This window comes from Lissotriton vulgaris, chromosome 11, assembly GCF_964263255.1.
Source record: "Lissotriton vulgaris chromosome 11, aLisVul1.2, whole genome shotgun sequence".
NCBI lineage: Eukaryota > Metazoa > Chordata > Amphibia > Caudata > Salamandridae > Lissotriton > Lissotriton vulgaris.
In genome coordinates this window covers 585,810,464-585,835,709 of record NC_141699.1, presented here as the reverse complement: position 1 = coordinate 585,835,709, position 25,246 = coordinate 585,810,464, and the positions used below count along the sequence as shown (strand labels likewise).

The 25,246-nt window shown below is 45.8% G+C and overlaps 1 protein-coding gene across 1 annotated transcript in view; it reads left to right on the top strand.

The window, feature by feature from the left end:
• The first annotated feature begins 457 nt into the window (after positions 1-457).
• LOC147683172 (kazal-type serine protease inhibitor domain-containing protein 1-like) overlaps positions 458-25,246 on the top strand; it is a 268,775-nt gene continuing 243,986 nt past the window's right edge. The window contains exon 1 of the mRNA XM_086943665.1: positions 458-1,709. Within this exon, the coding sequence (XP_086799791.1) occupies positions 1,256-1,709 (454 nt within the window). The 5' untranslated portion in view covers positions 458-1,255. The remainder of the gene's footprint in view (positions 1,710-25,246) is intronic.

The following is a 25,246-nucleotide window of genomic DNA, read 5'->3' as shown; positions in this document are numbered from 1 at the left end:
TATGGGGGCACCGAGATTGATGATGTACCTTTGCACAACGTGATGGGTGTGAACGATGTCTTCCTCAGAGTAAGTACTGTGTGATTTGATTGAGAGCAGACGTATTTGCTTGTCATTTGCCTGTGCACACTTCAGTGTTATAGTCTGGTGAACGGACTGGTAACTTGCTTGTGCACAATGGGATACTTGTGAGCGTGACCCGCTACTGAACTTGTGCTCGCACAGTTTGTTTCTCTCTCCTGGGGATAGGACGCCTGGCGTGTGACTGACTGACCCTAGCCGGGAGTGCCAGCCTTTCAGAGGCGCCCTGTCAGGGCGAATGAATCTTCGGATTTCTCCTCAGACTGGCCGGCCTCTGGTGCACAGGTGGGCCCGCTTGTGCTCAGGCACACCAGATCCGTAATTGGAAGCAGGAGCTGCTCTGTTTGAAGTATGGCTGCCGGGGGTGTATGTGAAATTCCGCAAGAGGGCCTGGAGACAGTTTCCTCCCTGAGAGGGAGAGCCACATCCCCGCACATCTCCGCTCCCGTGCAGAGAATGCGCGCGTGCCACCCGTCGAGCCTCTCGCGCACGAAGAAACGCGGCTTTAGAGGAGGCCAGCGTCGTGTCTGACGCAGCTTTTATTCGGCTGCCAGTCGAGGTGCGGCGTGTGCAGGAGTGACGCAAGGCGCGTGACCTTAAATCGACGCTGACAGGCTTCACTTGATGCACCGGGAGCCCTCGGTTGTAGTCTTTTGAGTATCACTCTTGGAATTGACTGGAGACTTCTTGACTTCACTCAAATCTCCTATACTTCTTTGGACGCACCTTTGACGCCTCTCGGGGTGCTTTTACTTCACTTCCATCTCCTGGACTGTACTGGATGCTTCCGGACTTCACAAAGCTACTAGAGTTCATGCATGCGTCAAGAGTACCGTGAAGGAACTCCTTGACTTATTTGAGGGCTCTTGAACTGCGGTGCAGGCACCTGGACCACACTTGGGTCTCCTGGACTTCTGTTGGGGTTGCTTGACTTCATTCGAGGTTTCCAGACCTCAGTTGCATGGCACAACTTCACATGAGGTTCCTAACATTTACTTAAGGCCCTCGAGCGTCACTGAGTTGTTTGGACTTCTTTCAAAGCCGTGCCCTTCAGCCATCGCTCAGGGTTGCTCACCAGCAAATTGAAGGTCTACACCCATCACTGAAGGGTCTGCTCCAGAGGCCTCCTCTTCTGGCTTCTCAAGGTCCGTTCAAACTTTGCTGTTTTCCAAACATGATGGACCACAAACTGGCACTGCTGCTCCTACTGGCGGTGCTTGGAGTCACCACTGGCCTCTCGAAACCTAGTTGGCAGCTGATGGATGAGCTTGAGGGGTGCCACTGTGTGCCTGAGCTCTGTCCACAGCCCACCGCTTGCTTAGCAGGCCTGGTGCGTGACCGTTGCCACTGTTGTTTGGAGTGTGGCAATGTGGAGGGCCAGGTCTGTGACTTGGATGGTGGCCGGCCGCTCCATGGCCGCTGTGGGGAGAACCTGCTCTGCAAAATGGATATTGGCGGCCTGGAGCATGGTGAGATACCTCAGTCTCGCTGCACATGTCGGACCCAGCGTTCCATCTGCGGCTCCAATCGCAAGACATATGCAAATGTGTGTGCATTCAAGGAAGCGGCGCAGGCAGCCGGCGGGGCTAGGAATCTCAGTATGGCTGGCAGTGGACCATGCAGGACGGGTAAGTATGATACATGGTGACACTCTGGTCTGTCGAGAAGGCTTGCTGACAGGAAAATTTAGATCATTTTCCTAATGGACAGAGTCTACTGAAAGTCCCTTACAGCAATGCCAGAGGTGAGCTCAGAACAGAGCACTGGTTGTAAAGCTAGATTTGCTTAGGATAGGGACTGTGTTCACCTACAGATGGCAGCAGGCACACCAGAGCAGCTCTCAGAGGTGGTCGCTGTGCTATGAGGTAGACACATCCTCCTCAGTGACAACTATTCAAATCCCTACTTAGACTATCCTTTCCTGTAGCACCTCTTTATCGCTCCAGCTCTCACCTCTGCTGGAGTCACAGTTCCACCTCCACACTTGCAAACTGCATAATGTCGGGCAGTACTTCTCTAATTCCTTCTGCCACATCTTCAATTCAAATTGAATTGAAATTGAATTGAATTGTGTCACATCCACCTGCTTGTGGCAAGATGGATTTGAGCTGTGGCATATCACATGAGGCAAAATAAATTATGGGGCTGAAAATTGGACCGCGCATAAGCCTGAGATGTTGCAAGGAATAGACAGCATAGCCTAGCAAGACATGACATAGCACGCACAACAATGCTCTGCAGAATACAGATTACCATATCAAAGAATGATATAGCGTGCTTCCGAATCTCATGGCATGCTATAAGATATTGTGGTATGCTATGTAAAGCTTTGTTCTATATTCTGCTAGGCCATGCGTTACTATGCCATAGTATGTTATGATCTTCTGTATTGTAATGTAATTGCATTTATATAGCACTTACTACCCCTGACGAGGCGTCAAAGTGCTTTTTCAGCGAGTAGCATGCTACTCCGGAACCCACAAAGGATTAGTGATGAATTAGTGCGGTGGAAATATGAAAGTAATTTTAGTGGTGGATATGTTAGTTATTTGGATTGAGAAGGATAGTGGAGGGATGGAAGAGGGAAAAAAAGCTTTGCATTTATATAGCGCTTGGTACCGTTGATGGGGTGTTGAAGCGCTTTTTCGGATGTAGTAGCCTGTATTATGCTGTGCTATACTGTGATATGTTATGTTGTGCTATATGTGTGTTCTTTTTCTTTGCCTTGCCTTGACTTATGTGCCTGAAGTAGCACACTGTAAAAATAGTGGCGAGACTGAACGACCATTTCAACTCAGGTATAGCTTTGAAGTTCCGAGGGTATGTGTTAATTTGGGTGAGTAAATTGGAATGCCTTAACTGTAAGACGTTTTTTTTCAATTAGAAGAGGATTATCTGGCAGCTTTCTTTCCCAACTAAAATTACTTCATGTTGGATCACTTCAGCAGTATGACGCATGGTAAATGATTTGATTCAGGAGAACGCTGACGTCAATGGTTATTTTTTATTTAGCTGTATATTTCTGCCTGCCCCCTGTCTCTTGACGCCCTCACATTTTCTCCTTACTAGAAAGGCACTAGCAGCTGTTTCTGCCCTCCCTAACTGCTGTAACATGCTTTCCCTCACTAGACAGTGTACCCAGAGTCACGTGACGTATGATAAAGCGCTGGGGTGCCAACAGGTCATACCTTAAAGCCTATTCTGAAGTCCACCTGCAGCAGTAACCAAGGGGATGCACACCCACCATCCGGTCCTTTAGGCAAGCAAGAACTTCTTTAACAGGGGTGCGAAAACCTGCACATCCTGATGCTGTCATATGCAAATCAGGGAACAGGAAACCACTTCTCGACACAATGTAGCTAGCACATCTGGAAGAACTGTTAATATTGTAATTCTTATCTTATTTATTTTTCTTGCGTTTTTACCTGGTTGTGTGATTAAATACCAAAGTGTGTGTTAATTTAATAAACATACTTTCTCAAAGCTTAGAAGACAATAGTACGCCGTCCACCACTGCCCAGATATACCAGATTGTAAAACTCCATGGGCCGTATTACACATCATCACTGTTTGCGCCCGGCGCACCTTTTAAAAGGTGCACTGGGCACAAACAGTGATAATGCTTGAGGAGGGACTGGACCATGTAGTTCGAATAGGCAGTCGCATGGACAGAAAAATTTGAAGCAGCATAAGAACGCTTCACCGCCCCCTCAACATGCCTATCCACAGCGTCTGCAGGAAGGGCATCATCCGAGAGGACCAAACCTTGAGAGGAAAGACCAGCCATCACATTGTCGATCTTCACAGCCTGAGGGAACTCAACAGCAAAACCCTACAGAGGGTAACGCCTGGACAAGAAGCGAGGGAAGGCGGACTTATCCACCTCCTTCCACTCTTGAGCCAGCACCTTGCACATAGCCCCGTGCAAAGGAAAAGAGTCAGCAGCAGGCTGGACATATTGCATAAAGAAGTCATCCTCCAGAACATCAGCAACAGGAGGAGAAAAACTCAAACTGTCCCGCACATGGGCGGACAGGCCAGAGAGCTCAGCACCCTGAACAAAACACCCTCATCCTCCTCAGGACCCATCTCATCATCAGGAGCAGCCTGCGGATCCACAGAACCATGAGGCACCTTGGGAGGAGGCCCAGCCGCATCCCAAGCCAGGAAAGCACCAGCCACTGCCTCATTAATTAACAGGCGCAGGGCATCAAGAGGAGCAGCAAAGGAAGAGGCATCAGAAGCCATGACTGCAAAAAAGCAAGTCCCAAGAACCAAACAGGCACTCACAGAGGACAAAAGCAGGTATACAAGGACCCCTTTATAGAAGCAACAAAGTCCCGAGGACCCGAGCTCTCGTGGGACCAGAAAATGGGGGCCGGGTTAAAAACACAGCCGGCCGCCCGAGTTTCGCCCCCATGTGCCAGAAAGGAGCATACACGCTGCACAGAACACCCCTTGATTAAACCCAGATCTTTTGACTGGGTGTGAGTGTTTGATTGGTTCAGATGCTCCGTCCATTACCACCCCCTTTTGTACCGCTTTTGGCCGCCATAAGTGTGGCAGGGTATGCTCAGACGTGAGTCCCTTGCTCACTTTGCCACTGGATTCAAGCAAGCCGGGCTGAAGACGGCTGGAATTCCAGAAACCGGTCCTCGGAAGCTTGTTTCCGGTCCAGGGAAGGCATGGCTTGGCAGTTCGGGCTAGACTGTTCCCATGAGGCACAGGGTCAGACGGTATACACCCGTTACAACGCATCTTTTACTCCGCACTACCATTACAACGCGACTTTTACAACGCATACCATTACAACGCATTGCGCTGGGGGGCGCTCTAGGATAGGGAATAAGTATAATTTACTATCCAACACTTTCCCTAGGGTCCACGGGGACTGGAGTTAGAATAGTAAATTATACTTACCACTATCCAGCACCTCAAAGCGCTATGCGTTGTAATGGTATGCGTTGTAATGGTCGCGTTGTAACGGTAGGTAGTTGTAATAGTATGCGTTGTAACGTCATACATCCGGTCAGACTGATTTGCATATAGCCATGTCTGAATTGGGGTGGCAGAGTGGGCTAAAGAACGGTGATGGATTAAACCCAGATCTTTTGACTGGGTGTGAGTGTTTGATTGGTTCAGATGCTCCGTCCATTTCCACCCCCTTTTGTACTGCAGAACACCCCCGCAGCCACCGCCCGCTAAAGCAGGGCGCAGCGGGACCTGGAAACAGGAGAAACGGCCGCTAAAGCAGGACGCGTCCCAACAGGTGAGGGCGCCAGGCAGAGGCGGTCGCTAGAGCGAACCGTGAAAATCACCGGCACAGTAGGCAGCGCGGGAGCATAACACAAACAACAAAGGCAGCTGCTAAAGCAGGCCGCCAAAACACAAGAAGATAAAAACTAATAAAAAAGGGAACTTACCCCCAGCTCAGCCAGGCATCCAAGGCATACTGCGAAGTGTTATGACCGGATTCTCAGACCAGATAGGACCAGCTCACCAGAGCACCACCAACCCGGCCAAAACGTAACCACCTCCCTCCTCAGGACCCATCTATCCAGGCACCTGGGTACCTACCTGAGGATGGGGAACTCGCAATATACAAGCTCATATCATCAGAAACACCACTAAATCTATAGGGATTACTAGGAATACTCACTGATTACTAAGGACGTCCATGCCCTACACCACACTCATACCTCATAGCCTCGCGACCCCATGGGCCCAGACTAATCTACCCTGGGGCAGTTCTGATTATATACCATTACACACTGGCCACAACCAGTGCTCCCCCAAGCCACAATCCGGTGGGTATACATACCAGTCTCCTCCCTGGTACTCGCTAAACAAGCCACAATCCGGAGGGTATACATACCAGTCTCCTCCTTGGTACTCGCTAAACAAGCCACAATCCGGTGGGTATACATACCAGTCTCCTCCCTGGTACTCGCTAAACAAGCCACAATCCTGTGGGTATAACGCCGCATCCCAACGACGATCACTTTCCTATGAATACCTTCAGCTCTCTCTCTCTCTATTGGGAAATTTCTCTCACTATTCACTAGGGGTACAATAATATTATGGAATGGCCGAATTACACGGTGTACAACTTATCCTCTAGTTCAAGGGCTCCTCTCTCCCTAATTATTCAGTTATTACTTACCTGATCAGGGGCAGCATCTGTTCGTGCAGTAACACCAGACTAGAAGAACAGGTTACCTTCACTATATAAGAATAGGAGGCACACACTGTATGCAAAAGTTATTCCCTGATTTAAGCGCTCCTACTTCCTTTTGATCCATCAGTTACTATACAGCATCTGGTTAGAAGAAAGGTTAGCTCTATCATAAGAACAACACATGCACACTGGTTGACTAAGAACTGGGGTATCTTTATTACAATAACAACAATAGCAATATACTATAACACATAGCCTGAAAAGTAAAATGGGAATAGACACATACACAGATCTGCGGGGTCTCTGTAAAGCTTTATTACTATACCACATCCACATGTAACTAACAGGGACTGTAAATAGACTGCACACCCACATGTAACTAACAGGGACTGTAAATAGACTGCACACCGCTGAAAGGAAAAGGATTAGCAATACAGTAGGGGAATTTAGCCTAGGAAATAAAAGACAAGATTAAGGTGTAAGTGTAAAGCAAACTAGTTTAGAATACCTCACCCTATTAGAAGGAATGCTTCTCTCTCTCTCTGGTGGAATCAGGGCTCTCTCTCTCCCTCCGTCACCACAGCTTCACTCCTCTGGCTCAACTGCTCCAGCTGGCAGCTTCAACTCCTCCATCTGACTGGTAACTGCTTTAATGCATCCTGATAAACTGGCAGCTCCAGCTGACAGTTCCAACTTCGTACATCTGACTGCTCTCTCCAGCTTCAGCAATTATCTGCCTTCTCTCTCCATTCCAGAAAACCAATTGAACTGAACTGTTCTCTTCAGCTCCAAAAAACCATCTTACTTCTCTCTCTCTCCAAGAACCAACTGACTGACTGACTCTTCTGCACTTCACTAATATGGAATGCTCTCCCCTCATGGGAATTTCCAACAGAGGGCTGCCTCCCACCGAATTCCTGTGCCAGCTCCAGGGCTCTCCGCGCAAACGCAGTGGCCATCTGCATGTTACGTCTGGGCCCAAGAGACAAACACATTCTTTCGATAAGAACCAGTCTCGGCTGGTTTTCCCCTAGCGAACAACACCTTATAACTAAAACATTACCTTTACCCTGCAAGCATCTCAGTCTGCAGGGACAGAAAGCAAAATGGAGTCTCTCTAGTTCTGGGCCTTGTAGGCCTGAGAAGGATGAAATAACACTTAGCTCTGTCAGAGTACCTACACAAACCATAACAATATGTAATATAAAGTCAGGACTACAGGATCCACCCTCTACTATAGGTAGGATGATGAAAGGACACATAATTATGTCAAAGCGAATAGGCAATAGATGGATTAAAGTCAAGAATAAGGGATCTATCATCATATAAAGCAGCTATCCTCTAGTTTATGCTTCTAGGTCTGGAAAAAGGCCTTAAAAGGACCAACACAAGGCAAGAATATAGATTCAAGATGTTAGCAAGCTTAAAGTCACCATCACTCAGAAATAGAGCCAAAAACCATGTCAGCACAGAAGGCAGAAAAAAAGAACAGGATGTTTCTGTCCTGCACTTCCCCTTTTATTATCACATTATAGTGACGCCATGTTGGGGGAAGTGCAAAAAAGCTCAGCTAGGTAATAGGTTTCTGTGGAGCAGACTAGCTGCTCACTGTTCAGGAGTGGGACGGGGAGACAGGACGAGGAGGTAATGTGGGGGCTTTGGGGGTGCAGGATTTTGTGATAAGCACTGTTTGTGAGCCACCACTACCAACACCCTGACCTCCCAGTTCACTCCATGTAATGCATATCAGCTGTGCAGGTCTGAGCACAAGCTGCAAACTCACTCACTGCAGAGGTTTCAGACCACTTTTTGACTCAATAGGTGATATCAGCTCTTCAGATGGTGTCCATGTGAAGGGAGACGTTATTGTGTGGCACACGGTTGTACTGTGTGTGCTCTGAGGTTTGCTGTTAATTGATGCTTGATTGTTGCTGTAAATGCCTACTTTACATAAACAACATAATAACTCCACATTACTCTGTTTTTTTGAGCTGCGCTTTGAACTCCCATCAATGATTGATAAACAGCGCACAAGCATTTTTTTTCGTAACATTATGTGGTTATGAAAACAAAGAAACTGTGCCTGTTTTCCATTTAAATTATACGGCTGTATCAATTACCTGGTAGTGTGATTGTAACTGCAGCTGCAAGTAGCTTACTTTAAATGAGCGAACTATAAAAAGCAAGCATTGGTAAAGCCAACAGGTCCCACCTTGGAAAAGTGTTAGCCTACCAATTGACTGACTGACTGACTGACTGTTGGTATTTCTAAAGCGCACTAATGCCGAGGCGTCTTGGCGCTGAGTAAGGTAACTAGACGCGTACTAGCCAATGTATCATAGATTGAAAAGCCATGTCTTGATTTCCTTCCTAAACAGCCTCAGATTAGTGATCTGTTTAAGATATAGGGGGGCTGAGTTCCATAGATTTGAGGCCAGATGGGAGAAGCCCTTGCCTCCCCATCGTGATCGTTTGATCATGGGAACATTGACCAGACATTGAGCAGCAGACCTTAAGGAGCGGGTTGGCTGGTACCAGGAGAATAAAGACTGAAGATCTAATGCCCCATCTTTAGATAATGATTTATGAACCAGGCATAATGCTTTAAACTCCAAACGCCGTTGTACTGGAAGCCAGTGTAGTTGCCTGATAGAACGAGAGGTAGCGTGGTGCTTGGGCAGGTTGAGAAGTACTCTCGCTGCTGCATTTTGTACTGATTGCAGCTTGGCCAAGTGAGCAGAGCCAGCTCCCAAATAAAGCGCATTGCCATAATCAATTCTAGAGAAGATAGTGGCAATTATAACTGTTTTCCTAAGGAAGAAAGGGATAAACGGCAGTATATTTATCAGCCCTTTTAAAATAAAAAAGCATGCCGAGGCTACTTGATTAATCTGTGGCCGCCAGGACATGTCTTTGTCGAACATTATGCCAAGATTCCTAACTTTAGCCACTGGGAGCGGGCAAGCCCCTGCTGATCTAGGCCACGAGAGCTGATTCCAGATGGATGCTTTTTGGCCGAACTCTAGAACTTCTGTTTTAGCGGCGTTTAACTTTAAAAAGTTCTGATTCATCCAAGACATAACTTTGGACATGCAGAGGGAGAAGACCGCTGTCTTGGCCTCCACTGAATGAGAACCTGACACTATCAGCTGAGTGTCATCTGCATATGACACTAGCTTAAGGCCTTGCTCTTTAATTAGTTTTGCCAGAGGGTTAACATAAATGTTTAACAAAGTAGGCAACAGAGCATATCCCTGTGGGACTCCTCCTGGAAAGGGGAGGTTTTCTGATTGATAGCCATTCCAGAGGATAACTTGTTCTCTGTCTGACAAGGAGGAAGTGAGAAGATCCAGCGCTATGCCATTGACACCAAAGTTTCTGAGCCTTTGAATAAGTACGTCATGGTTTACGGCTTTCACATTTTTCTATATCAGCTAAAAGAAATTATAGAAGCTACCTGAATAGAATGCTGATGACCATCAGCCAAAGAAAGCTTAAATCCAGCTCTTGCATAATGATGTATATGCACGGACAATTTAGATTTTGTCCCTAGCATGATGATGTGAGTGCCCACGTACGACTGTGCATGAGTGCATACATAATGATGTGGCGGCCAGCTTGGCTTATTTTTAAAAATTCTACGTTTCAACACAGCAGACGGCCATCTTAGAGCAATAAATTAAAATAAAAGTGTGTGAAAGCGCATTTAGAAAATGGAGAATCTTGGAACCCCGCTGTCGGACTCTCCTAAAAAGTAAATTGAGAAAATATATATCTCTTTTTTAAAACATGAAGTTTTTGGGAGCAACCAAGGATCCCAGCGGTATGGAAGGAGCAAGTCAAGGCTGCTGCAAAGGGGCAGTGAGCAGGGAGGTGAGGGGAAGCAACAGAGAAGCCCAGAGGGGGGTGCAAGTGCATTCAAATAAATATAAAAAACTAAGCCGGACATGGATTTGGGGAAGCTACAGCTGAACTCTGAGTAGGAGAGCAACACAATGAGCAAAGGGGGTGGGGATGTGAACGGAAAAAGCAGCACATAGAGGAGAGCGAGAGAAAACAAGAAGACACATTCACTTCTATTGAGTGCTGAAAGCAAACAAAAAATGGTTCCCTGAAGGTAAGCAATGGAAGGATACTAGCCATCCAATCAAAAGAATCATCAACTGAAGGAACTATTTTTACCTGGCCTAATTAAAAGAAAGTCATTTGTTAATCCCTGTTGGGTGGCACCACATGGGCAACTTTGCACTTAACTTCTTCAGCACGCAATAGTTTAATCTTTTGCGATCACCCTGGTCGAGAAACACAGGGGGCGTACTAAGCATGTTCAGAAAATACCAGAAGAGGGACCTTGACAGGCATTTGCATCTTCAAAGGAACCAAACAAAGATTTTGTATATAAATAGTTGGAGACATGAAAATGTGCACTCCAGTTTCTGAAATTGTCTTCGGTGGTTGACATGCTTAAATATCTTAAATAAAAAACATACCTCTTACATGTGGTATTGTAAAGCAGTGGTGGAAAATATGGACCTAGGAAGATGGCACCAAGTTATGTACTATTTTCCATCAGTTTGAAACTTGACCAAATCCATTTGGGGGCTTTGATATGGTCAAGAGAATAAGCTCCAGAGCATGCACGAGGCAAAAAAGGAAGCAGACTCCGCTTACACATGTTGCAATTACTTAAGGATGCATGTAGCAAATACACTGTACTCCTTTTTTCAAAGGCAAAAGATAGCGCTACGTTCGAGGGAGAAATTGAGTTGTTTCATTTCTTTACTATGTGAGTAGGAAACACAGAGCAACACTCATTTGATCCCTTTAAAAAAACTAAATTTACTAATGTGCCAGGAGTTCTTTGTTAAAAACACAACACATGGAATGAATTATAAGCAATAGCTACTTCATTTAATTGTAGCAATGGCTTCAAAATCCCAAGTGCAGCCATTACTTAGGAGTGCAGCTCATGAAGTAATGGATGAAAGCTTGCAAGCAGAAACTCTAGCGTAAGAAGGAGCTCCACGTTGGGCTTGCCTTAATACAGGAAAAGAATGCAATGTTATTATCAGATTAAGCGAATCATGGGGCAGGATGCTTATACTTAGGGAAAGAATTACTAAAGCCATATGCCTGCTTTACTGTGAGTGCTTATAGGTACCAGTCAGCTACATAGTCAGTTTTACAGTGCAGCAGAAGAGCAATGATGCTGATGAAATTAAGGGGAGGCGGTTGGTGTTGAATGATCATATATCTACATACAGATATGCATCGGAAAAAAAGGTATGATTAGGGAAAAATTACAACGCTGGAAAACATAATTGTCAGAAATGTCCGCGCCCACTTCCATTCTAAGGTCAAATCAATCAATAATTTTTATTCGATCATTCCGAATATGATCATAAAAGACAGGCATGAAACAAAGCACACAAATTTGAAAAAGGAACAATATATATAAATATTTATAATACATTTAAACTACATGCCAAGACATAAAAACCATGAAGAGACATAAAATGCAACATTACAACAAATGATTTACACAAAGGACTATAAGGGCTGGGGCATAAAGTAGAGTTTGGGTTGGACAGCCATGAATTAAAATAACATTGCCTTCCTCAAGCGCAGCATACTTCTCAAAAGCAACAAACCAAATTACAAGTATCATAACCATTGAACTGCTGTAAAAAAGCAGAGCTGCTTTACACTTAGTAAATTTATACCTGTTCTACAAAGACAATAAAAATCTCCTAGCATAAGGAAGGTAATAATTACAAAAAAAGACAAAGTGCAATAAGGTCTAATTTAATTGTTCGTCTCACTGGCAAAGTTATTTATTTATTATTTCTTTATTTTAGTGTTTTATAGAGCGCAAACTTGACCCGTGAGGGTATCAGAACGCTTTACACGATATACAGAGGTGAACAAACAAAAAATCTAAAGTACAGAAATATACTAAAATATACTTAAAGGTTGGCAAGGGGCAAGGGTGCTGGGAACATAGGGGAAAAAGGAGACACAAGTGTATGATTAACAGTTATAGTTAGAATCAGTAAAAACAAAAGCCCCACATTTTTTCGGCAGGGTGAATTGGTGATCTGAGGAAGAAGCAATAGCCTTAGATTCGTCAGGCACACTGTGGTGGTTGAGGGCAGGCCTTAGATGAGGAATTTACCCATGAGGAAAGTTTTGGCCTCCTTCTTGAAACGTGCTAGGGAAAGGATTCTCCTGATTGCGGGTGGGAAAGAGTTCCAAATTCTTTGTGCTGCCCCATAGGCGCCCTATTGTAGGTTCTTTTTTTCTGAAAATGGGCAGGTTGGAGCAAGAGGTTTCTAGCGGACCGGGAGTACCTGCTTCCTCCAGATACCACTAGTTTCTGTGCCAGATAAGCAGGGGACTTTGTGTATAGAGCCTTGTGTGTAATGTATGCCAGTTTCAGCTGTATTCTGGCCTCTAGAGGGAGCCAGTTCAGCGCTTTCATATGTGGAGAGATGTGGTCGAATTTCCTAGTGCCGGTGATTAGTGTGGCGGCCGCATTGAGGCAGGCTTTAAGAGGTGCCAAGGTGATCATGGGTAATCCTGTGAGGGTGGATGCTTGGACTGCCATTTTTAAGTCAGGAGCATCGATGAAAGGTTTCAGCTTCCACAGATAGCCCAGGTGGAATCTGGCTGATTTAGCCATTGAGTTAATGTGGTCTTGCATGTTCAGGTTACAGTCGAGGATTATGCCCAGAGATTTGGCAGAGTCCACAATGGTCGGCGGGCAGTTTAAGGCTGTGATGGCCTTGATCCACATCTGAATCTCCGGGTTGGCTTTTGATGGGGAGATTAGGAGAAATTCAGTTTTCTTTGCGTTGTATTTGAGTTGGTTAGCAGCTAGCCATTGGGCAGTCAGTTTCAGGGTCTCGTTCAGGGAGAGGATCTCCTCGAGTGATGAAATATTGATGTATATTTTGGTGTTGTACGTGTACATATGATAGGAGATGTTGGCGGCACGAAGAACTTCAATGAGTGGCTCTAAGTGAAGATGAAAGAGGGTGGGGGACAGGGTTGAGCCTTGGGGGACTCCAACCGTGACCGGGGTGGGAGCTGATAGGTTGCCGTTAATGAGGAATCTCTGAGATCGGTTGTGGAGGAAGGACTTGAACCATTCTAGGACAACACCATCGAAACCCATCCTGAGTTTACAGCGTTCGAGTAGTTTTTCATGGTTGACCATGTCGAAGTTGGAAGATAGATCTAAGAGTATTAGAAGGCAGATTATGCCTTGGTCTAGGGCTTGGAGGGCGTTGTCCACATTTTTTTTATGAGTTCATTATCAAACATAATGCCCAAGTTACGGACCGATTTAACTGGCCGAACGGCGGTCGAGGCGTCAGTAGGCCAGAAATTGCTGGGCAGGACATGTGGAATCCTGTTCCCTGAACAGAAAATCACATCAGTCTTACCCGCATTAAATTGTAGCTAGTTGTCCTTCAACCTTCAACCAACAGGCCGTGTCACGCAGGCGATTGTGAAACACTTCCACTGACGTCGACTGATCTCCCTCAAAGGAGAGAATCAGCTGGGTGTCATCAGCATAATTTAAGATGTTGATATTATGTGCTTTGATGACAGCAATCAGGGGTTTCAGATAGATATTAAATAAGATAGGGCTGATTGCCGAGCCCTGTGGCACACCATGCAAAACATTGGTGAAGGCAGATTGAAAGGGAGGGAGGGACACCGCCTGCTGTCTGCCCAGTAAAAAAGACTGGAACCACCGCAAAGAACAGCCCATCACCTCAGCCTCTCTCAGTCTTCTCAGCAGGATCCCATGGTTGACCGTATCGAAGGCTGCAGACAGGTCAAGCAGAATCAGCACAGCTGCCTGACCCCTGTCTGCCCGCCTCCGAAGTTCGTCCATAACGGTCACCAAGGCCGTCTCGGTACCGTGGGATGGCCAGAATCCAAACGGAACCTCCTACAGTAAGTTATGTTGCTCCAAGTGCCTAGAAAGAGTGCTACTAACTACTCGTTCCACAATCTTAGCCAGGAAAGGCAATAGGGAGATAGATCTGTAGTTTATTAGAACACTCTGGGTCAAGGGAGGGCTTCTTAAGCAGAGGTGGCACCAGTGCTTGCTTCCATTGAGACAGGACCACTCCGTTAGCAAGAGACGGGTTACAAACCAAACAACGTGTTGGAAACAACTCTACCTAAAACTCCGTCCAGATTTTATGTGGTACACAGTGAAGAGGAGAGCCAGAGGAAATACCCCGGGCCATCCTACTGAAGTCCTCTGATACCAGAGGCATGAACTCAGATAAATAGTTAACGGCCACACAAATAGGGGTGGCACCACCAACCTCTGAACCACTCAAAACGGGATCGTCAATGCCCATAGTCGCAGAGGCTACAGCCACTGGTTGCAGATGGTCCCCCCCCAAGTCATCAATAATAGATTTAATTTTATCATGGAAGAACCTAGCCAGGTTCTCACAGAGTTCTTGAGAGGGGGGTATCACATTCTTAGAGCAGTCAGGGCTAGTAAGGCTGTTCAAAATGTTAAAGATACCTCTGGAACTAGTAGAGGCATTACGAATCATGGAAGATAAATACTCTGCCTTGGTCCTTATAATCTCCTTCTTATAGCCCTCAATTTTAGATTTCCACGAAAGCTTGTCTTTATCCTTATAACCTCGTCTCCACCTCCTCTCAACCTGCTTGCACGCTAATTTCAATTTTTTCAGATTATCGTTAAACCAAAGTACTGAGGGTGTACCCCTACATCTATGGTTTTTCAAAGGGGCCAAGGAGTCCAAGACCTAGGTAATCTTCAGGCAAAGAGAGGCATAATTCTCCTCAACTTGCTTATCTAAAGAGAAGCAGTCCTCAACCTTGAACATAGAGACATGACCCCTCTTCCGAAGGAGAACCTTCCAGTCTCTACTGATGTATTCCGTAGTAGAGAGAGCTGCCTGAGTGTTGTGGGTGCTGGAATTTACAAAGAATTTGATCAGGAAATGGTCAGTCCACTCCATGGGCAGAGTTTCCCCAATATACAGAAAATGGGCTTCTGAAAAAATTAAATCAAGAAGGTGCCCGCTGTAATGAAAGATGTTAACTCTTGACATTCTTCACTAAAAGGAACCTGGTGATAAGCTGAAGCCATGTCCAAGGTGGTGAAGTAGCATGCACCATCCAGAGTAGAAACGAATTCCTCTATGTTTGGAAGTGGGAATTTGTCAACAATCACTTCTCTATTCAGTGCACGAAGGTCCACACATAAGCGAATCTCGTTATTAGGTTTGCGAGCTATCACAATTGGAGCGAGCCATTCTGTCGCTTCAACAGGTTGAATTACACCAGTTGACTTCAACAGGTTGAATTACACCAGTTGACCTATCTCCATTTTTACTGCTTCTTGTACACATATGGGAATACGTCTTACCCTTGCCGCAACCAGAGTTGCACCAAGTTTCAATTTTATATGGTGATTATAACCTTTTAAACATCCCAAATTATCAGAGAACAACTCACCAAACTCTTTTACGAACTTGTTACCATCCCCTTCAACCGATTGAACTTGCACAGAAGGATGTCCATTTGGATTGAGAATGACACCTAAACGTGCCTGATGTGACCAGCTCAACAAGCTGTCACCACGTTCAGCCACGTAGATTTTTGCATCAGTAAATCTTCCTTTAAACTCTATCCCATCCTCGTCGCCAATATAATAAGGCGGAATCACACAGGATGCAGATCGTTCAAGAGGTATTTAATATAACCTCATCCAACAGCCAGCATAACTCAACTATCACAAGTAGAACACGGTACAAAAGAGAGACATGGTTCCATGCTGAGCATTCCAGCAAGGAATCATATAACGTCATTACACCCACCTTTATGAGTGGCCTTGGATATCTGTTGAAAGAGGCCAAGGCCTTCACATGAGTCAAGTACATTATAAAAGCCGGAGTCAAGAGAACCATTTAACCACAAATTAAAATCACCCAAGATCGCTAATTTACAGTGCGTAGCTGCCATATTCGTGAAAGTATCCAACAGTGATTGCTGCTGATGCACACTAAAAGCCCCAGGAAGTCTATAACAAATGATCCCCGTTAAAATAAGAACATGGTTGTTCTTAATGGCAAAGCCAAGTAGTTCAAATGCTGCAACCACATCAATATCAATAGTCACCAACTTCATAGTGTCTTTATAAATTACCCCAACCCCACCCCCCCTCCCACTTAGTCTTGGTTGATGATTGTTAGATTTGGGGGTCTCTGATTGGCACAGGTAAGGACTTTGTGACAAGCAGGGACCCTCTCCTCTAGTCATTATAAGGGGATCACCCTCTAGAATAACCCCTGCTCACCCTCTAGGTAGTGTGACGCAAGCAGACAAGGCTAATCCCAGGGCGTCATTTAGTTAAGCATTTATGACCATGTACAACAATATACAGACCCACCACAAATGGACACCAGGCGTAGTTATGTAGAAATACGTCTTCTTTATAAAAAAGATGGCAGTAGATAATGGAAGGCTTAATACAAGACCAATATAACATTAAATGGGGCCACAGTACTTTGGTATCAAAAGGATTCTTTAAAGTTCTTCAGGAAGGTTTCACTCGCAAGTTCAATTAGCTTTTAAAATAGTTCAAGTAGCTTTTAAAAAGATTCCAAAATCTTTAAGGCAAGGCTCAGTTCTGCTTGGCAATGTTTTTCACTGTGGTCGCTTTGTAGCGCTGCTATACGCCTCGTGTGCTTCGTGAGGTTGAAAAAGGACAGATCCTCCCGATGCTCTCGTGCCTCGCGGTACGGTGCATACGGCGCGGCTGGTTTTACCCAGGGGTACGAGTCGTAGCACTCCTGTGCGACTCGTACTCTGTGAACGAACAAAGGCTCTCAAAAGGCTACGCGCCTCTCGAACTCTCCCGTCCCGGGCGCGACGCACAGCACAATGCGCACAATGAGGTGGTTACGTTTAGCAGGTGGTACGAGTCGCAACGTTGCAGTGCGACTCGTTCTCAGCAATTTGTACTTTAACCATGTGGGGAAAACAAATGTTGCGGACCCCGAGTCCGATGCGAACTCCTGCGTGAGTTAGAATGGTACAGTACCTTTGTTTAGTGCTTAGACGCTGCGAACCATGCAGGTTCGAGGCGGACTCATGTGGTGGATGACTCGTACTTCTTCGGTACGCGTTGGGGGTGAAAACATACCTTTGGATCAGCTGCGGCGTAGTGTTTTCCGGGCAGGCAGGCACCGCACAGGGCCTCTTAGTACGGATCGTACCAGAGGCTCGTCAGGGTGAAGCACGGCCCTTTAGGATGCAGGAGGGCAGAGCGGGGCGGCGAAGTATGTTTTAAATGTACAGACCGTCCGGGGCTTTGGAATGCGCCCCGATTCAATTCAGGCGGGAGGGGTGGGGTGCGCACAGCGCGCTCCAGTTTCAGGGGAGGTGATAGGGAAGCGGGCGGCCCGGCACAGCGTAGAGAGCGGCTCAAACTCGAGCGGGGCTCTCAGCGGGCAGGGGCGGCCGGGCTCCGGCGTGTCACTGCCCTAGGAGGGGGCGAGGGCACCAGAGATCACGGCTCCGGCGAGGGCGGAAAATACAACAACTCAGCAGCAGACGGGCAAAGGCAGGATGAGCCCAATGGTCCTGGGGCTCAGGTCAGGGGCAAGCTCATGTCCAAGCCCTTGGAGATCGATTTCAGAGTTCTGCACAAGTTGAAATAAAGAGCCTTTCTGTAGTCTTGGTCTTCTCTCCTTCTTGCAGCAAGGCACCCACTACAGGCAAGTCTCTCAGGCAGAGACAGTAGTCCCCCATGTAGTTTGTCCTGGGTCCTCCTTTTCGGGCAGAGTTTCTTCTTGGTGAAGACAGGATCTAATGTTTAGGAGCAGGGATCCTACTTTTACACCTTTTCTTTTGTTCTTGCAGGCCAGGGGGCCTGAGCCTGGTTCAGCCCAGTTTTGGAGCACTTTGTTGTGGTAACTATGGCTTCTTCTTTCAGTGAGCAGGGCAGAGACATCAGACGCTCCGCAGGAGGTGGAGCCAGCATTGTGGTGGCAGAGCACAGCCCTATTCAGAGTCAAGGGGCACTCCTCCCACCCATCCTGGTGTAATCTCTCTATTCACCACCTGGCAACCCAGACTGTCTCATGGAATTCCCCAGCTCTGTCACTCACAGAAACCAGACAGCAGATACACATCTTAGCAGAGGCGGGCTGAAATGGTCAGGCAAGCAAATGCTAACTTTCTAAAAGTAGCATTTGCAAACACAGGATATTAAAATAAACTTTACTAAAATAAGTATTTTATTATTCTGAGTTCAGCCTACCAAACTTGACTTTCTACCATGTTCCCTGCAGGGATTAAAGGGTGTAATAATTCCAGCAGCCCATTCTGGCCTATGAGAAAAGGTAGCCTTACAATAGTGTAAAACGTAAATGGCTGTAATTCACTATTAGGACATGTCACACACATCAGGGCTTGTCCTACATTATGCTTACAATGCACCCGACCTTTGGGCCTACCATAGAGGTGACTAATATGAAGTTATGGGAAGGTTTAGGGATTGGCAAGTAGGTGCACTTGCGCAGTCAGCATGACAGTACCAGACTGCACGCAGGTTCTGCAGTGGCAGACCATAGACACATTTTACTAGGCTGCTTCTGTGGGTGGCACAACCAGTGCTGCAAGCCCACCCGCAGCATTTGTATTTACCTGGCACTCCTGGTGCACTTTACTGGGGTCTGACAGTAAACCAAATAAGCCAATCATGGAAACCAATCACATATAGCAATTTTACAGTAGGGAGAGCATATGCACTTTAGCACTGATCAGCAGTGGTAAAGGGCCCAGAGTCATTATACCAACAAAAACAGGCCAGCGAGAATATAGGAGGAAGGCAAAAAGTTTAGGGATGACCCTGCAGAGAGGGACAAGTCCAACAATGATAGATTTTGTAGCTGGGCGGACAAGCCCAACCGGGGTCAACCTCAGAATCTTAGTAGGTCCAAGTCTCTGTCATAAACAAAACATCAAGCTCGTGTAGTTCCAACATCAGCTGAAGTTCCACACTATGCTTGGGCAGAGACCTAACATTTAAAAGCCCACAAGCCAAAAGACCTTTGTCTAAAAATTCTCCTATAGGAGCGGCCGACTCAGCAAACCAGAGAACCCCCTTAACTCTACCTAACTCACCAATATGATAAAGCTCATCACTAGAATAACTTATAGGTCAAGATCCCATATCAGATCCCACACCAGCGCCAAAATAGGCAGCGTGGCTGGCGCTGAGAGCGTCCTTAGCGCAGACGGGCAGAGACCGGCTTGCCTTTGGCGCACCCACTGCGCGCATCCGCTGTGCGCTCGCGCCATCGTCGAAATTTATAGAGCCCTGACTTGAGGAGCAGAAAAAGCTAGAACGCTAACTCCAAGATGGCGTATCCGCTCGCACGGACGGACCCCGCAAATCAAGGAGTTGGAGCATAGTAGTTTCAGTGCTGTGCCCCGGTCTGAATCCAGATTGGAAGTCATCAAGTAGGTGGAAGTTGTTGATGTGCTGACTTAGTTGCTGTTGTACACACTTCTCTAATACTTTGGCTAACAGAGGGATATTGGAGATAGGTCTGAAATTCTCGGTGGAGGCTGGATCCAGTGATGGTTTTTTAAAATAGGGAGGACTTGGCCGGCTTTCAAGGGGTCCGGAATTGATCCCTGCTGGAAAGAGGCGTTGATTATTGCAGTCCAGCAAGGAACAATGGATTGGGAGGCAGCAGCGAGGCAGTTGGATGGTAGCGGGTCATTAAAGTGGTTATTTGGGTTTAAGGTAGAGAGGATTTTAGAGATGGAGTCTTCTTCATAGTATTCGAAGTCGGTCCAGCGTGCTTGGTTTTTAGGTGAGGCTAGTGGGGGTAGCATGGAAATATCATCTAAGAAATATAGCCATAGTGGGAAACATAACAACCAATGTATTGTCCCTAGTCTGAATCGAGTTAATAAAGTACGTTCATACACATTCTGCACCAAAAGAAACAAGCATTGAAAATGCAATAGGTCTTGCTTTGATTAAGTTAAAGCCATTTGCTTTGCTAATGGTATTGTATAGCAAAGCAAATGGCTTTAACTTAATGAAAGGTGAAACCTACAGCATTTTTAATGCTTGTTTTTTGTTAGGCACGGGGAGATTAAGTGATTTGCCCAGAATCACAGAATTTTGAGCTCGAAACCGGTTCTCCAGCTTTGAGGTTAGACCACTCTAGCCGTAAGGCTATATTCAGTGAAAGAACTTCTCCCTTCAAGGCCGCCCTTGGCACCAGAAACCGGTGTGTAAAATGTCATTTTGTCATTATGTCATGTGAAGGGCGCGAAGCTCTTGTGCTGTGTGAAAGTCGGCAACAAAATGGCCCTTGAATAAAATGCATTGATCCTAATGCGCAGTAGGAAATCATCAGCCCATTACTGTGAAAACCTCAGAAATTAAAATTCAATATTTATCAGTGCGTGCTCGGGGTCACCACTGCCCGCACCCGCCCCGCTGCAAGTTCGAGAATCATCTTAGAACGTATCAGGTGTAAACAGGCATGGGCATTGATCAGAATGTTACAGGCCCTTTTTGTCTGAAATGACCCAGCAAAACTATTGACTGGTCTTCTTACCTGTTGGTGTTGGAGCCCGACGACAGAGCACAGCACAATTACAATCATACATACAATGAAGTCATGTACACATCATATTCTGGCTGTCAGGGCCATCTTCAGGAATTCTGGGGTCCCAGGCAAGACGCACTTTGCCACCCCCATTCACAAGAAGTTTGAATGTATTACCTGTTATCTGACCATGTGACACAAACAGTGTAAATTACACATGAAACCTTCAGAACTGCAGGCACCAAAACAGGTGAAAGTTGAAGTGGCCCGGTGTGAACGAGAGGTGAAAAGAGAGGGGGTAGGCACAGAAAGACGTAGAGAAAGGCAGAGAATGTAAAGAGACTAGGATGTGATGAAATAAGGAAAAAGTGACACCCAAAAGATTATTTTTTAATTCAATGCCTACATCTGTCTGAAAGCGTGAGAGTTGAAAATGCAATAGGTCTCGCCTTTCATTAAGGTAAAGCCATTTGCTTTGCTAATGGTATTGTATAGCAAAACGGCTTTAACTTAATGAAAGGCGAGACCTATTGCATTTTTAATGCTTGTTTTCTTAGTTGGTAGGTATGCGGTCTCCACCAAGTAGTGCCGACACCACCCACAGATAGAATGGTTGCAAGTTGTGGAGCACTGTGGCTTCTGCAATGGCAGTGTTTGAAGTGGTGCATTTCATTATACAACGCTCGCCCTCCTTCTCCAAATGATGACGTTATTCCAGGAGGACAGAAAGCAGAGAAGGAAAAATCAACCTGAATGAGTCACATTGGAAATCAGTAGGGATTTTTCAAGGAGCCCTCACTCACCACCCTGGGTGGTGACATGCGTCATCATCGGGCCCACCAGGAGAAGCCGAATGCCTCCCTGGTGTGCTACAACGCCAGATTACTGCAGAGCTGGTTATTCGTGGCAATAGTGTCAAAAGAAATGCGAGTTAAAAATGTCAAAGGCTGTACCATACAAAAAGTTTATTCAATGGTCAGTCTGACATAGATAAAATATATGTGTGGGAAATCTACCAAATAATGGTTTGGTTGTTTCCACTTAAAGTGGGGTCGACATGTTTCTGCCCATCTATGTGTAATTTACTGGGCTTTCATCAGGACCATAAGTAGTGTACCTCGGCGGTATGGGCACGCTAAGGCCCACCCTTACCAGAGGACGTGAAAGTTAAAATCAGGTGTGAAAATGAGATTGTGCAAAAAACAAACCATCAAGTTGTGGGTTTTCCCTCAATTGAGAGGAACCTGTATAGTCTGAAAACAAAAGGACATACATACAAAGAAGACAAATAACACATAATTAGTGCAATCCATCTTTTAAGTTTCCTGCAAAAATGATCTCTGCGTGGACGTCCAACCCCACAACTTGATGGTTTGTTTTTTGCACAATCTCATTTTCACACCTGATTTTAACTTTCACGTCCTCTGGTAAGGGTGGGCCTTAGCGTGCCCATACCGCCGAGGTACACTACTTATGGTCCTGATGAAAGCCCAGTAAATTACACATAGATGGGCAGAAACATGTCGACCCCACTTTAAGTGGAAACAACCAAACCATTATTTGGTAGATTTACCACACATATATTTAATCTATGTCAGAATGACCATTGAATAAACTTTTTGTATGGTACAGCCTTTGACATTTTTAACTCACATTTCTTTTGACACTATTGCCACTAATAACCAGCTCCGCAGTAATCTGGCGTTGTAGCACACCAGGGAGGCATTCAGCTTCTCCTGGTGGGCCCGATGATGAAGCATGTCACCACCCAGGGTGGTGAGTGAGGGCTCCTAGAAAAATCCCTACTGATTTCCAATGTGACTCATTCAGGTTGATTTTTCCTTCTCTGCTTTCTGTGCTCATACATTTGTCTTTCACGACACTCTTTTGTTGTTTGAAAAGATTGACCAGGGGGACCAAGAGTGTCCTTTACAACTCCCTCTCTCTCAATTTGTTGTTACCCAGTTATTCCAGGAGGTACACTTCAGAATGGTAGTTTCGATAGCAGCGTCGGTTCTTCTGACAAGCAATGTGGGAACCATGTGTCCATTTAACAGTGGTTTTGGTCTCCTACAGGAAAATTAGCTGCCGACCCTACAAAGATGTGACGATTTCCCACTGCAATAGGCGGAGTCACTCACTGTCTGTCGGTGACTGCAGGGGGGGGCGGCATGTAGCCAGGTTAAATCACACCTGGTATCAGGAGCTGAGGCAAGAGGCATGAATGAATGAATGAATGGAACATCTCTAAAGTGCACTGCCACTTGTAGATGAGCATCCTGGTGCTATACTAAGAAGCGCTGTGAAACCTTGTCAAGGTACCTGAACAGATCAATTACATTAGGGCGTGACAGTGAATATTTTATGCCCACATCTTCGATGCTCAGTGGAAACACTACGTACCTTGAAGGTTGCAATCAACTTTGGCGCAAATCAGTGTCCACAGGCACCCCCTACAAATTTGGGAGTCAAGGCACTAGATGGTTTCTTACATCCTTTTAATTTTGGAAACATGCCTAATTCAATCAAACAAAAGCTTTACATCCAATAGGTTGGACGGCACATAGAGCTACCCATTGGAGAACCTGGGGTAATAGGGCCTTCTTGTTAGCATCCCTTCATACTAATGAGTGCACAATTAGGTCTCTACGGCAAGCTCTTCCCTACACGTGACGTTTTACCTGGATAGGCACAGGCTGTACCAGCAAGATGCCTGACAAGCTCGTCAGACTCTTTATACCTTAGTTATCCCCATACAAAAATGTGCCTGTAACAGTTGAAACTTGCAGGCACGCTGAGCAGCGACACTACAGCGAGTGTGCATGTCAGAGTCAGGATAACAATATAGGCCTTCTTTTCTAATGAACTTCGCAATCACTTTTCCCACTAATTATCTACAGTGCAGGTATTGCAAAACTATAAATACCAGCTCGCATGCTGAAAGCGGAGCTTGCAAAACTTCGTACCAGCTCGCACGCATGGCTCCACATAAAACACATAAACATGCACACAGATCAGGCTGCAAGGGGAAAAAGAACAAGCATTAAGTTTAAAGCTGAGCGCAGCGCCGCTTCACGGACACTGCGCTCGGTTTCTTTATATATTTTGTAACTTTAACACTGAGCGTGGTGTCCTTGAAGTGGGCGCTGCGCTCAGTGTTAAAGTTAAGAAATATATAAATAAACGGATTGCGGTGTCCGTGAAGTGGCGCCGTGCTCAGTTTCAAAGTTAAAGACAGCAGCTGTGTCTCTGAGAGAGACCGAGCGAAGGGTCTGCTCGGAGAGAGAGACGGAGGGAAGGAGAAAACAAATAGTGCTCACCCAGTAATTAAAGGCCATAGTCTAACGCTGCTAGTAAAAGATCAAATCCTGGTGGATGGGGCCAAAAGTGGACAGGGCGGCAACAAGGAGGGACTAAAAAGCCTCCTTAACAATAGAATGCCAGTGTTTAGCCTCAGCTAATATGCGAGCCAATGGGTAGAGCGGCAGGGGCTTCAGGTCCCTTTCCTCAACTGTATTGATTTCAAGAAGCTCTCGAATGCTGAGAGCAGCGCATGCGCGCTACTATCGCCAGCCGAGACCTAAAAATGGGGCAATCCCAGCTGTCTGATCTAAACTATAATCTCTTTCAAATGGTTTCACCACTTCCACAGCCTCCCTCGTAGCCTGCCTTTTGCCTTAAGAAACGGTCCTGTACCCAAGTTATATGTTTTTTTGTCATGGTATCTGGTTCCTCAAACAAATACGAACAGCCCAAGGACAAAGTGGTATCTCTTATGTTCTTTGGCCACAGGATGTTCAATCCATGATCATATAAAAGGCTTTCTCGAACAACAGCCCGATTAGCTCTGCTTCCTTGTTTGTCCAAATTGGACACCAAAGATCCAAAGGGACTGCATAAATGAGGTCCTGGACATACGCAAGGCCTAATTCTTGATGCAAGGAAAAATGAGGGGTCAATGGCGAGACCCCCAACAAGCGTCGGCAAAATCTATTTTCCTCCACTTGGATAGACCCTGCATCTCTGTAGACTCGTATCCCCATACCATACATCACGGTTGGAAGTGACATCCTTTTATAAATTTCTAAAACTAGACCCACTGGTTTTCTATCAATACATGCAGCAAGGAAAAAGGTAGTGCCAACAGCTAGAGAAAAACAAGTCAGTCTACTTCTAATACATTTAGCCCAAGTGCAGGCGTCATTGAATTCCAATCCAAGTTATGGAAAGGAACTTACCCTATCTAATTTTTTTCCCTCCAATAGATAGGGTATGAGTTTTGGTGTTCCTAGGGCCAACACCATAATAAATATTTTTGAGAAATGTGTCTACAGATCTAGGC